The sequence below is a fragment of the Dasypus novemcinctus genome, chromosome 18, assembly GCF_030445035.2.
Source record: "Dasypus novemcinctus isolate mDasNov1 chromosome 18, mDasNov1.1.hap2, whole genome shotgun sequence".
NCBI lineage: Eukaryota > Metazoa > Chordata > Mammalia > Cingulata > Dasypodidae > Dasypus > Dasypus novemcinctus.
This window is the reverse complement of record NC_080690.1, coordinates 10,893,026-10,906,674: the sequence shown is the minus strand read 5'-3', so window position 1 is coordinate 10,906,674 and position 13,649 is coordinate 10,893,026. Positions and strand designations below refer to the sequence as shown.

The 13,649-nt window shown below is 42.1% G+C and overlaps 1 protein-coding gene across 1 annotated transcript in view; it reads left to right on the top strand.

Annotated features, from left to right (window-relative positions):
- The window catches only part of WWOX (WW domain containing oxidoreductase), a 995,490-nt gene that overhangs the window by 53,932 nt on the left and 927,909 nt on the right, over positions 1–13,649 (top strand). Inside the window, exon 5 of the mRNA XM_058279670.2 lies at positions 7,201–7,307. Within this exon, the coding sequence (XP_058135653.2) occupies positions 7,201–7,307 (107 nt within the window). The remainder of the gene's footprint in view (positions 1–7,200; positions 7,308–13,649) is intronic.

Genomic DNA, 13,649 nt, shown 5'->3' with positions numbered 1-13,649 from the left:
ACGTACCTACACCCAGCATTATGTATCACAAACGAGATCACACATGCTTGCTCTTCTCTTCTCGACTTTATTCTCTTTATTACATGGAGGTGTTCGCTTGTCTCTCCATTTTATTCCACTCCATTCTTTTTAACTGCAGCACAGCGTTTCATTCTAGACTTTAACCTAATTGATGACCATTTAGGTTGAGTCCAGCTTTTACTTGTTACAGACAGTACTCAGTTGGGCATTGTTCCTATTTACATTTTTTCCCATGTGGGTAAGTGTAGTTGTGGGATAAATTTCTGGATGTGGGTGAGCTGGGTCTAAGTGCATGTCCGTTTAAAATTTGACAGATATGGCCCAAATGCCCAAAGATGTGGAGGCACTTTATCCTCCCCCCGTTAATATATGAGGTAGCCTGTTTGCCCACACTCTGACCAATGTGGACGCTGCTCAGTTAGGAAGCTTGTGCAGAATCTATCTTTATTATTATTTTTTAAAGATTTAAAAAAAATTTCTCTCCCCTTCCTCCCCTCCCTCCGCCACCCCAGCTGTCTGTTCTCTGTATTCACTGTGTGTTCTTCTGTGTCTGCTTGGATTCTTGTCAGTGGCACTGGGAACTGTGTCTCTTTTTATTGCGTCATTTTGCTGTGTCAGCTCTCCGTGTGTGCGGCCACGGCTCCTGGGCAGGAACTATCTTTCGCGCTGAGCGGCTTGCCTTACGGGGTGCACTCCTACACGGGGGACACCCCTGTGTGGCACGGCACTCCTTGCGTGCATCAGCACTGCGCATGGCCAGCTCCTCACGGGTCAAGGAGGCCCGGGGTTTGAACCGCGGACCTCCCATGTGGTAGACGGACACCCTATCCATTGGGCCAAGTCAGCCTCCCAGAATCTGTCTTTATTGAACCTGCCTAGGACTGTGTTAAATGTAGTCTTGGGTCACTTTTCTCACTGTGATTCGTAACCAGGGTTGTCACTGGTGGGTCATTCCACTAGCACATTGGCAGCAGCGCTAGTAGCCAGCCTGGGTCTTGCCTCTTGAGAGATCTCAGGCTGTCACTTGGAATTTATCATATAGCTTTACAAAACTTTACAGCCTTTGAGTGGTACTGTCCAAAGCATGTAAATGCAACCTGCTGTTATTTATTTCAAAAAACATTCCGCTGAGCAGAACATTCTTTGCTTCTGTATTCTCATCTCTTGGGTTGGTATCTTTCTTTTGTAAATATTTATACTCGATGCTTATTTATGTGATAAGGGGCATTTAGAAATCTCTATAGGGTACTCATGGCTAGCTGTATAAAATGCATTCATTTAAAAGCAGGACTGGTTATGACTTATTTTCCTCTGGAGAGGTCTATGCAGTTTCTTTGTTTAAAGCAATTTTTATTGAGATGTATTCACATATCATACAGTCCATATAAAGTGAACATTCAGTGGCTTTTGGTATAATCACAGAGTTGTGCAGTCATCACTGCAATCAATTTTAGAGCATTTTCTATGTAGTTTTGTAATTTCTTAAGAGTTCGCAACTCTTCTTTGGAACTCAGAACAGTGTCCTTGAAATGGCGTGGACGGTGATAATTACAATAACTCCAGAAAGAGCAGTATGTATTACCTGGTTCATATCTATGGCATTGACCTTGACCTTACAGACTGTATATCCTAGAACTTCATCTGCAGCATCCTAGGAGAATTGCCACCTCAATATCATGCCACTATAATTTCATTTACATTAGGTCAGCTTGGAAAATATGGCCCCTGCCCTTACCGATGGATATAGGAGAAACTGTTTCTTACAGATAGTAGTTTTTAAAAAACAAATTTTGTCTCCTAATTTGAATTGTCCCAAAACCTAACTCCAGGTGAAAGATATTAGGCTTCACCTTTTTCTCCATGCATAACAGTAGATCTCCAGGGAGGGAGATGAGATGTGCCTAGAAGATTCTGCAACTTGTTGACTGGCTCCTAAAGATTGCTTTAGCAGTTTATTGGTATGTTCTGAGGGGGGAAATCCACCATCTCTGTGTCCTTTTAATTGTGTGCAGTTACAAGTAGCATTTGTCTCTAGTGTTTCACAATTATAAATTAATAATAGCAACCTATTGGAAATTACGGGTGTTGTAATCCCCTGAGTCCTTTGGGCATCTTAATAAAAATGATAATTAAACCCATAATTTACTGTAAATGGGGACATTGCCCAAGTAAATCCACAAAATGGAGAAAATTAAAAAACAAAAACAAAACAAAACAACCTCAATCCAGAAGGAGCCTTCCTAGCATCAGGGAAAGAAATAGCCTCATTCTCAGCTCCTACTTCAGTGGGAACTTTGTCAGCATTTGGGGGCTACGTTCCCACACCTGATGTTCTTTGTGCCTGAGGAATCTATGGGTGACTCTGTCCCCACAATCCAACCTACCTGTTTCACCTTCCCCCGCCTCCGGCCAGCCTCATGCTCCACTCGTATTCCCTGTCAGGCTAAGTAAATCCTTCCCCTCTGCCCAGCTGGTGGCCTGGAGCCTTCTGGATGCTTCTTCAAACCTAGATGCAGATGGTCACCAGACTGTTGATTTTTGCTTCCTAAGTAGTTTTCTAAGTCATTCCCTCATGCCTGGTCACCAGGCTTTGTTGTCTTCACTCTGTGCTTGACCAGTAGACAGATCATAAATGCTAGCAACAACAACAACATTAAGGGTCATTATGATTATTGCTGTTACTATTATTGGTGCTACTCCCTGCTCCCTGTAGAAGAGCCGCACAGCTTCCCCTTGGAGTGTAGAGTTTCACCCCCCATCGCATTCCCTTGTCTTCATTCGCCCTGGGCCCTGTGCCTGTCCTTGTTCCTGTTTTGCTGCGCATGTGCCTTTTTGCTGGTCTGGTTCAGTTTTATGTGCTTTGGTCCCAGTGTTGTTCTCGGCCCAGAGTTTCTGCTGCTACTCGGTGACGTTTGGGAAATGCTAAAAAGATGGGCAAAGGAGCTTGTACCACATATCCAGATTTCTGCAGAACTGTGAGTTATTACCTGGGCTCTTCTCTGGTTGTGCAAAGTATCAGATTTTAAAAAGCATAGCTAGCACTTCTCATGTTGCCAGGGTAAGATTTGGCATGGCTTAAACAAAATCTCTAGTAGGTCAGTGTGAAACATTCTTGGAGATTTGGTTGTGAACATTGTGATTGAGACAGTTTTGTGGTAAGGCTTGAGTTACTGTCTTTAGCGGCAACCTTCCCCAGATGATGTGCCCCAGGACCAGTGCCAGTGGCCGGGCAGGCAGTGCCAGCAGCATGGTGGGGGCTCGGCCAGCCAGAGCCGGGGCACCATCTCTAGCGGCATCAGCTCATCAGCCCACCTGATTGTCACCCACTGGGAATGTGGGTCCAGCATGGCCACATTGTAAGCCTTTTCAGAGAAGTTGGACAGCTAGCAACTACTACTTATGAAGGAAGGGAGGAAAAGAGTAAGGAAGAGAAGATGGAGGGAGAAAGGAAAGAGGGAGAAATGGAAGGTGGGAAAAGGGAAGGGAGAAGGAAGGAAGGAAGAAATGGAAGAAAGGAAGTAAGGGAGGGAATAAGGAAAGAAAGAAGGAAGGGAGAGAAAAAGGAAAGAGAAAGGAAGAGACAGGAAAGGTAGAAGGAAAAGAGTGGGGACCAAACAAAGCCTCTCGGTTTGATTTGTCCTGTGGTCAACAGTTTGCAACCTTTTTTCTAGAGAATGAAAACTGATGTGAGATAAATGGGAATTTTATCTTTTTGTCTGTTTTCAGTTTTATGGTATTTTAATGTTTGTGTCTGAACTTAAAATCCAAGACAGTGAGATATTAAACTTCCATGGCCACTTAATTTTTCTGCTTTGATTGGATGTAACAAGTGCTAGCAAACTGATGCTGACCATTGTTTTAAAACCTTGTCCTTTACTTCATTTATATTATTAGCTTTGAATATTCTTCTGAATGCACTCTTGCCATCTACATGCAGTTAGGCTGGTTCAATTTAAACATTGTCATAAAGTTAATTTTTTATAAGATGCATCAGGTTATTAAATTTAGTAAACCATTGCCTTCATTATTTTGTACAAACTTTGGCACTGTGCAGAATTGGCTTAGCACTACTTCATTTAGCTAATTAAACTGGTCATTGGCTGCAGTATTATGAGAGTGAGGGTTGCAATTCTCATGGGCTTTGACCAGGACTTTAGCAGTAGGTAGCATTATTAAACTTTTTTTTTTTTTTTTTTTTATAAACCCCACACTCCAGAGATATGGTTTACCATAAAAGTGTAATTGTCCTTCTGGTTAAACTATCATCTTTTGAAATATCCGTGCTTTGGTTTTGCTCCGAATGCAATTGTGTAAGATAAGAGTATGGAGTTGTACATTGCAGCTTTTGAAAGTAGGCTAGCAGTGTGTAACACATTGCTTAGATAAAGGAAGATATAAGACCCAAAGTATAATTTTATAAGACAGAGAGACAGATGGCTTAGCTGTAACTACAGTAAGGAATTCTCTAAAGGAGAGAGGGCGCAAGCTCTTGCCTGCAGCCTGTTGCTGCCAACATGTCAGTGTGCTCCTTTTGGTAATAAAAAGTTCTTTGCTGTAGGTTATGTTGTCAAGTGAGATAGCATGTTTTAACAGGTTTGTTTGGGAAAATATTTGATAGAAAAAGGGTATGCTTCTCCCCCCACCCCCCGCATAGATTCCAAGGTAGTGGTGTTCAAAACTGCAGTGAGCGATATCTTTGCAGGATTTTAATATTTATTCATTATTTAAAAGGAAGTTATAGAGCCATCAGTGTTACTGTTTGAAACAGCTTGAATTGCTTTAAAATAGTTCAGAATCGTGGCCTATTAGCCACCTGTAGGAACCATTCATTCCTTTGGCAGATCTTTATTAAATCCGACTGGGTGCTCATCCCATGGGATGCAGAGATGAACCCCCAGGAGTTTACTGTTAACCTGATAAGCGCATTACAGAAATAAAGCTCTGGGGCCAGTCTGACCTTGCAGTATATTGACACTTTCTCAGGTCCTTTGAAAATAGGGCTGCTAAAGAATGACTAAGTGTTGCGTCTACCATCTTCACTCAGCCTCTGATATAATTTTTTTTTCTTTTGATACCCTTTGATGAACATGCGAAGAAAAGTGTTTCTGATCATTGCTTTGTCCTGGGAATTTCAAAGGGACAGAGTCCACTATTTTCTCCAAGATCTTCTGGGTGTTGTCTTGGGATTGCAAGTGAGGGCGATTTTGGCCACTTTACTTTATTCAGTGTGGCTGTCAGCAATTCATTAGCCTGATTGATGTAGCATATCAGCCAGCAAGATTTCCTCCCGTGCCTGCTTCCTCTAGTCTGGGAACAGCTGGCGTTTTACTTCTCTCTCTTTTCCCAAAGGATCTAGGTGTCTTTTGTTCACTGGTGATAAGAGGTGAAAGTGGCTTCCTGGTAAAAATGAGTAAATTTCAAATCCTTGTCTTCTTGTCTCATGGCTAGAAGATAGAGCTTCAAACCCCTTTTACTACATACACTAAGAGGAGGCAAACAGCATTAGATGTTAAATATTTCAGATTTTCTTTGTGCAATGTTTTAGGGTCTGATTCAATTATAAGAGGTCATTTGTAGGTAATGATAAGTGAATATCTTGGACTACAGAATTTACATCATCTCAGGAAATAATGCAGGTTGTCTCAACAATGAAGTTCAAGTGTGTTCCAGAGCTGATATTCAGGGAAATACAATGGCAGACCTTTTGGCTCATTTCTTTGAATTCTGGTTGTTATTAAATTCACACTTGAGTTGCTGTTGGGAATAGATCTAGAAGAAAGTTTTAACTTTTCAGTAATAATGACTGCTGTCCATTAGGTAGGTCATACAAATCAGAGAGGTCAGGACTGTACAGTAAAGTTCTTGAAAAGAGGAGGGAACTAACATTTGTTTTCCACTGACTATGGTTAGGTTAGACTCTTAATATATGTTCACCATTCATTCCCCATTTTACAGAAACAATCATCGAATTTCAATAGGTTCAAGGCCCAATTGCAGGTTCCATAGCTTATAAATGACTAGATCCTGTATCTATGCAAGTGTGTCGAGCTCCTGAGGTTGAGTTTTCTACTTTTTAAAAGATTTATTTTTTTAATTTATTTCTCTCCCCTCCCACCCCCCGCCCCAGTTGTCTGCTCTCTGTGTCCATTCGCCGTGTGTTCTTCTGTGTCCGTTTCCATTCTTGTCAGTGCCACTGGGAATCTGTGTCTCTTCTTTGTTGCATCATCTTTGCTGTGTCGGCTCTCCGTGTGGGCAGCGCCATTCCTGAGCAGGCTGCACTTTCTTTTGCGCTGAACGGCTCTCCTTACGGGGCGCACTCCTTGCGTGTGGGGCTCCCCTACGCAGGGGACACCCTTGTGTGGCACGGCACTCCTTGCACGCATCAGCACTGCGCATGAGCCACGAGCTGGCTTCCCCTGAGCACTAGTTTATATAAATAGATTGGTCTCCATGAAGATGTTGTATGGCAGTGATAGGAATGCATGAACTTTGCTCGGCTCTTTCACATCCTGATCTCAAAAAGGTTATAATACTTTGATTTTCTGCACGTATTAACATTATCTTGCGAAAAAAAATTAGGATCATTCGACTTGGATTTGGCTGGAATACACTGCTGCTTTCTCTAATAGAATTGGTTACTTTGATGTTGCACTGTGTTCTATGTGGTCTTTCACCACAGCTTACAAAATGCACTATTTTACAGTTCAGAGCAAGGTTTGGTACTCAAGCTCTGGAATTAGACTGTCTTGTTTTTATCATCAGGAATGTATAAGGTTCCAGCTACATCCTTGACCACATTTGGTATGGTCAGTTATTGAAATTGTAATTATCATAGTGGGTATGTGGTGGTGTCTTACTGTATCTTTAATTTGCATTTTCCTAATGACTAGTGAGGTTGAGCCTCATAAAAAAGTTGAGAATTTTTTATATTCTCTAGAAAAGTTAGTATAAGATTGGTGTTTTCTCCTCTCTTAAATGTTTAGTAAAAATCACTTCCAGAGATTATGTGGGTCCAGAGTTTTCTTTTTGAGATTCTGAGATGTTCCCTGGGGGACCAAATCTCCCCTAATTGAGAACCACTAGCCTAGGGTTATGCATACGGGGCTCAGTAAAGGCCACCCCACAGAACTCAGTGTTTTCGGGTCGTGTTTCTAATGTTGACTCTCTTTTAAATCCTAGGGTTCGAAACGGCCAAGTCTTTTGCCCTCCATGGCGCACACGTGATCCTGGCTTGTAGGAACAGGGCACGAGCCAGTGAAGCCGTGTCACGCATTTTAGAAGAATGGGTAAGCACTCAACTCTTTCTTTGTTGTTGTAAAAAACACATGCCAGGGATAAACACACGGTGGTTTTAGTACAGTGTGTAAAGTTTATTGCTCTTGGAATAAGGTTTTCTTTGTTTTTAAAGTCACAGTCACTTTGTTTGCTTTATGAATGAAAGGATGAGCCTGCCGGTTTTGATCCACACGTTTGTTTATAGTTCATTGTCAATGTCATTTGTTTTTATTAGTCAGAGGCTTGAAACTGTTTGCTCATTTAACTCATTTATTTAGGAAAAATAAAAAGTGGTTCCCACCCATGAATGCAGCTGGGAGATTGTTGTGCTTATGGCTTGTGAGAAGAGAAAGGAGGAGGCTTTAACCCCATCTCTGTTTTCTCCCTTTTGCTTTTCTCTCTCTGTGTACATGTACCTGCTGATATGCCTGTGTGTGCTATAACAAGTGAATTCATTCAGTAAACTCGTTTATCTTATGAAGCCTTACATACACTTAGCACTAAGGGTAAAACATCGGACAAAACAAAACGCCTGTTCTCATGGGGCTTCCCTTCTAGGTAGGAGAAACAGACCGTAAAGGAGTAAGCAAGTTACTATTTAATGTAAGGTCAGGCTGCAATGAGTGCAATGATAGACAATAAAGCAGACAAAGGGATGGAGAGTGACACGGGGGGCTTTTTTGTATGAACGATCTACAGAGACCCCTATCAAATTGTGACATTTGAACTGAGGAATCGATGAAGTAAAGAGGTAAGTCGTGCAGATGTCAGGCAAGACAGTTTTCTAGGCACTGGGAGCAGCCTATTCAGAGGCTCAGAGGTAGGCACGTGCTTGGAGGACTTAGGGGCAGCAGGGAAACCAGTGTGGCTGGAACCGATTGAGAGGGGAGAAGGTTGGAGAGGAGGCTGGGGCAAGTCCTGTAGAGTGTCAGAGATGGTGGCGAGGAAGCCGGGAGGGAGTTCGAGCCAGGGAGTGACACCAGCTGATCATTGTTTTCACATGATCACTGGGCTTCAGTGTGAAGAAGAGATAGCATTCAGGCTTTCATTTGTCATTCGTTCACATGTTATGAAATGTGCCCCTGTGCTAGGTGTTGGGGTCCACTGTTTAAAGCTGACATTGCTACGTGAGTGGAAGGCGGGTTAAACCAAAGGAACATAAATGCCAGTGTCACCCTGAAATAAGGCTAAATGCTCCCTCTGGAGAAGTTTGTGGTGCTGTGAAATGGTGACTGATACCAAGATGTGGGGCTGTTGGGAGGAGTCCCCGAGGAAGAAATTATTGAGCTGAGATCTCAAGACAGACCAAGGGAGGCTGGGAGAAGTGCCAACCCAGGCGGGAGGGGCGGAATGTCCAGGGGCCCTGGGAGGGGGCAGAGGAGGCGGAGGAGAACATCCTGTCTGGAAGCAGAGCGTGAGGGGGTTGGCTATTTCTTGCTGACCTTATCTTCCTTTTGAACACAGCGAAAGATTTTTTGCCACCCAGAGAAAGAGATCATGGCCTGCTTAAGAAAATTTCTGGTGTTCTGGACTGAAACGTTGTGAAAGTAAATGTTTTAGTTTCCTAGCTCTAAAACAGATACATACAGTGGGTTGACTTAAACAGTAGGAATTCATTGGCTCATGGTTCTGAGGCTAGGAGAAGTCCGAAATTGAGGTGCTCAGCAAGGTGGCTTTCTCTTCCATGACTGTGGCGTTCTGGGGCTGGCTGCTTATGGTCCTCAGTCCATGGCTTTCCTGTCACTTGGCAGTGCACCTGGTGGCATTTTCTCATTCTCCTCCAGGTTTCTTGCTTCCTGATTCTTGCTCTTTCTGTGGCTTCTCTCTTGTGTCCAGTTTCCCTTGCTTATAAGGACTTCATCATGTTGAACTAAGGCTCATTCTCTTTCAGTTTGGACACACCTTACCTAATAACCTCTTCAAAGGTCCTGCTTACAAATAGGTTTGCACCCATAGGTTCAGGGGTTGGCACCTAAACATACCTTTTCTGGGGACTTGATTTAATCCCCAATAGTAATGAAAAGGTAGATTTGTTTCTGCTTTTTAAGTATATATCACTGGACCATTAGTTTAAATATATATATACACACACACGTAAATATATCTCCCAATTTTTTCAGGCTATCTTATCTCTGTCTTTGTTAAAGAATAAAAACTTCTATTAGGTGTTAGAGACATATTTTTTAAAAAAAACCAATGGTTATACATACATATGGTTTGAATGTTGATTTAGAATGGGAAGCTAGAAAATAAAATGGAGGGCAAATATTATTAATCATTTCTTGTGCAGTCTTCCCGAAAAAAAAGGTATATGTACTAGCACACACACATACACACACCATCTCTCTCTCTGTTCTGTTCTTTGATTTTTTCACTTAATACTATTATCTGGGAGATCTTTTCTTATCAGTATGTATAAATCTACCTGTTTTTGACTGCTAAATAATATTCTATCATGTCCTTATGTTATAATTTATTTTACCAGCCCCCTTTTGGTGGACGTTTAGGTTGTTTTGCCATTTCAAGGAATACTCTCAAAGATCTTTCTCTCTTTTTTACTTTTCTATCCACAATTGGGTCTAAATTATGCTTCCTTGAACATTCTTGATATGTATGTTTGTGAGTACACCCACAGGGCAAAATCTTAGCAGTGGACTTCCTGTTACAAAGGGCCTGTTGCATTTAAAATTTTGGTAGATGTTCCCCAATTTTCAGCTAATAGAGTTGCACTAATTACCACTCCCACTAATAAAGTAGAAAAGTTACCTGTCATCTATTCAAAGATAGTTTCAAAATTGTAAAATTTTGCCTGTATGATATTACATTTTCAATTAGAAAAATAAGATGCTAGTGGCCCAGTAATACTCTCATAACCATGTTGTACAACAACTTTGATGTTTAAACCAGTTTTGGAACATAAGGCTGAAACATATTTAATGCATTTAAAAATTCTCTCTTTTCTTACTTATAAGAAAAGACTCATCTGTATTTATACCATTATAACTATTGTTTGATTCCTAGAGGCAGAGGTACCTGTCTGCCCTAATTAACTGTGGGACCTTGGGCAAGTCTGTAATCTATCCAGCACCTCAGTTTCCTCATCTCTAAAGAAGAGGGTGGGATGGGATGGGAGATCAGTCTCTCTTTCTTGCATTTTAAGTCATAATTTGGTCCCTCAAGGTCAGTTTTAGATGAAGTTTTGTCACTGTATAGTTTCACCCTATTGCGTAGTAAATTAAGGTAATGAACAAACACTAATCTCAAAGAAAGAACCATCTAGAAACGTTTCCTCTCAGGGACATGGGAAAGGGAAACAGGAATGAAAACGAAACTAGCACGTGCCATTCCAAACTTTCACGTGTCGTAGGTGAAGAGCCTCACCCTGTCATCATCTCATAGCTCACTTGCTCTCTATGAATCCTTTTGTACCATGTCCTTCCTTATCCCTAGGTTATGATTATGGAAGATCAAATTTAGCAACAAAAGCCTCATAAATGGCCGTCCTCTGGGGGATAATGTCATTACTATTTCGTATCATTGCCCCGAGGGTGTGTGAGGTCACAGGACCTTGCCTCGGTTGATGTGCATTGAGCTCTGGCCCCCTCGCCACCCCCCACATCTTCCAACCTCGATATTTGCTGGTCTGGTTTTCTTCAGGGCCTTCCTTATCTCACATCTCTGCACAGGGATTTTATCTGGCATAGCATTAAATCCCACCTTCTTGTGTTTCTCAAGGTCAATTTGATTGACTCCAGTTTTTCAAGCTGCTAGCCAGCTTGAGCCTGTTCATACTTATCTAAGATGAACCATATCAGTATCGGAGCCAGGAAGGTACTGTAACATATTGGTGCCTCATGGGAGATTCTCAAAATGGTCCAAAGTTTTTTGTTGCAGCAACAGCTCATTCAGAAGTCTTTGGGCCGTTTGCCCAGAGGCTCTGTGGGCATTCTCAGCTCTGGCTCTGGAGATGGAGTTTATTCCTCCTCCCCCAACTCACCCTTCCCTGCCTGGTCTTTTTCTCTCTGCTTCCCCCACACATGCCAGAATCAGCATGTTCCAGAACATTCACATCTGCCCCATAGCCAGTGGAATGTTGTTGTCACACCTATGAGGGAGCAACTAAAAACTACTGGTTACTGAGTGTCTGTTGTGAGTTGCATCCTGGGCAGGGCACTTATACCCCTTATTTAGGCCAACACAAAGGCCTGGTCTTAAGGATTTTCCAGAAGACCCCACGGTGTTGTGGGAGCTAAAGGGACTCACCCAGGCTCGCGGAGCTGGTGAGAGCAGAGTCAGACTCCTAGCTCAGTCCATCTGACTTCCAAGCCCGAAGCCTGTCTAGTCTACCCACAACCCAGCTTTTCTCCCACATTCGGCATCATGCAAGTCAGTAAGCTTTCTGTTACTATTTCAGTTTGCAATTTCAAAAATTGCTAGATGCTGTTTGAGTGACTAATTTCAGGATTAATCATATTTCTAAGAAGAAGCAACTCTCATCTATCCTGTGGTCCAAAGATACCCTTCGTATAGCTCTCAAACCACTTTTGAGAAGACCTGGCTATTTAATTAAATATGACTTAGCTGTGAACACATTTCATATAGAATCCTATTAAAAGTCTATATGGAATTACTGCTGCTACTAGTTACTTTATGGAAAAATGCCCTCCTGCTGAGATGTTTTAGATGCTCCAAGGTTAGAAAAAAGAGAAGAAATAAAAGTATTTAAAATAGGATAGTGAGGACAATGCTGGTGTAAACAACTGTCATAAGAGACCAATCCATTTAGCATAATTTAAAAAAGAGGGAGGAGGGGCAATCCTGTTATCACCCAATCATATTTAAATAAAATACCTGTAGAAATTAGGGTGCATGCTTGGACCTAGAAGGAAGAGGAGACTGGAGAAGACAGATGGCCATGTGGCAGAGGCAGAGATTGATGACAACGAACCACCACCAGAGTGCTTTGGAGAAGGCAGGGCTTGCTGATACCTTGATTTTGGACCTCCAAAATTTTGGCTTCCAAAAATATGAGGCAATAAGTTACTGTTGTTTGAGCCAACCTGCTTGCAATAATAGTCATAGTAGCTCTGGCAAAGTAAGGCAAACACACAGTGGCAGAGATTAGAAGCCGACTGTTGTTTAGCCCCATTATATAGGGTAAAAGTAGTGGCCAATAGCTTTTAGACAGAGTTTCTTAAACTCTGCACTACTGGTATTTTGGGCTGGATGATTCTTTTTTGTGGGGGTTCTTCTGTGCAACAGCATACCTGGGCTCTACTCAGTAAATGCCAGAAGTCCCCTACCTTCCACCTCCACATTGTGATTACTGAAAATATGCAAATATCCCTTGGGGGACAAAATCGCCCCCATTGATTACCCTTGTTATAAAATATGCTGTGCTATAATGATTAAGATTAGGAGTAGATATACTATATGATCTTGGGCAATTTTCTTGCCTTTTCTAAACCTCAATTTCTTTGTCTGTAAAATGCAAATAATAGTATCAATGTCAACAGGTGGCTATGAGTATTAAATGCATTAACTGAGGAAGCGGACTTGGCCCAATAGATTGGGCATCCGCCTATCACATGGGAGGTCCGTGGTTCAAACCCCAGGCCTCCTTGACCCATGTGGAGCTGGCCCATGTGCCGTGCTGATGTGTGCAAGGAGTGCCCTGCTATGCAGGGGTGTCCCCCGCATAGGGGAGCCCCATGTGCAAGGAGTGCGCCCTGTAAGGAGAGCTGCCCAGTGCAAAAGAAAGTGCAGCCTGCCCAAGAATGGCACTGCACACACGGAGAGCTGACACAGTAAGATGATGCAACAAAAAGAAACACAGATTCCCGGTGCTGCTGATAAGGATAGAAGTGGTCACAGAGGAACACACAGTGAATGGACACAGTGAGCAGACAACTGGGGTGGGGGGAAGGGGAGAGAAAAAAAAAATCTTTAAATGCATTAACCATATGTGTGTAAAGTATTAGACACATTGCTGGGGTGCAGATTAAGTGCTCGATTAAATGTTAGCTGCTGCTATAATAATAATAATTATTATTATTACTCATACTTGAAAGTGCAAAGTGATGCTTACTGTTCTTAACCTCGCCAAGTAGTGAAAGAGGAGCCATGGGAAGGATGTTTATCAGCATGATTCAGATGTAGTCGCAATGAGTTCTTTTTCTGTCTTCATATGTCCAGAGTCCTACATTTTAATAGATGTATATTTAGTTTGTTGATTAGTATTTTCCAGCCAATATGAGATATTAGCACTCAACTGTCATTTGAAAAGCCATCTTAATTATTTATGTGATTGCTTTTTCTTTTGTATTTACAAAGAAATACACTTTGCATCTATT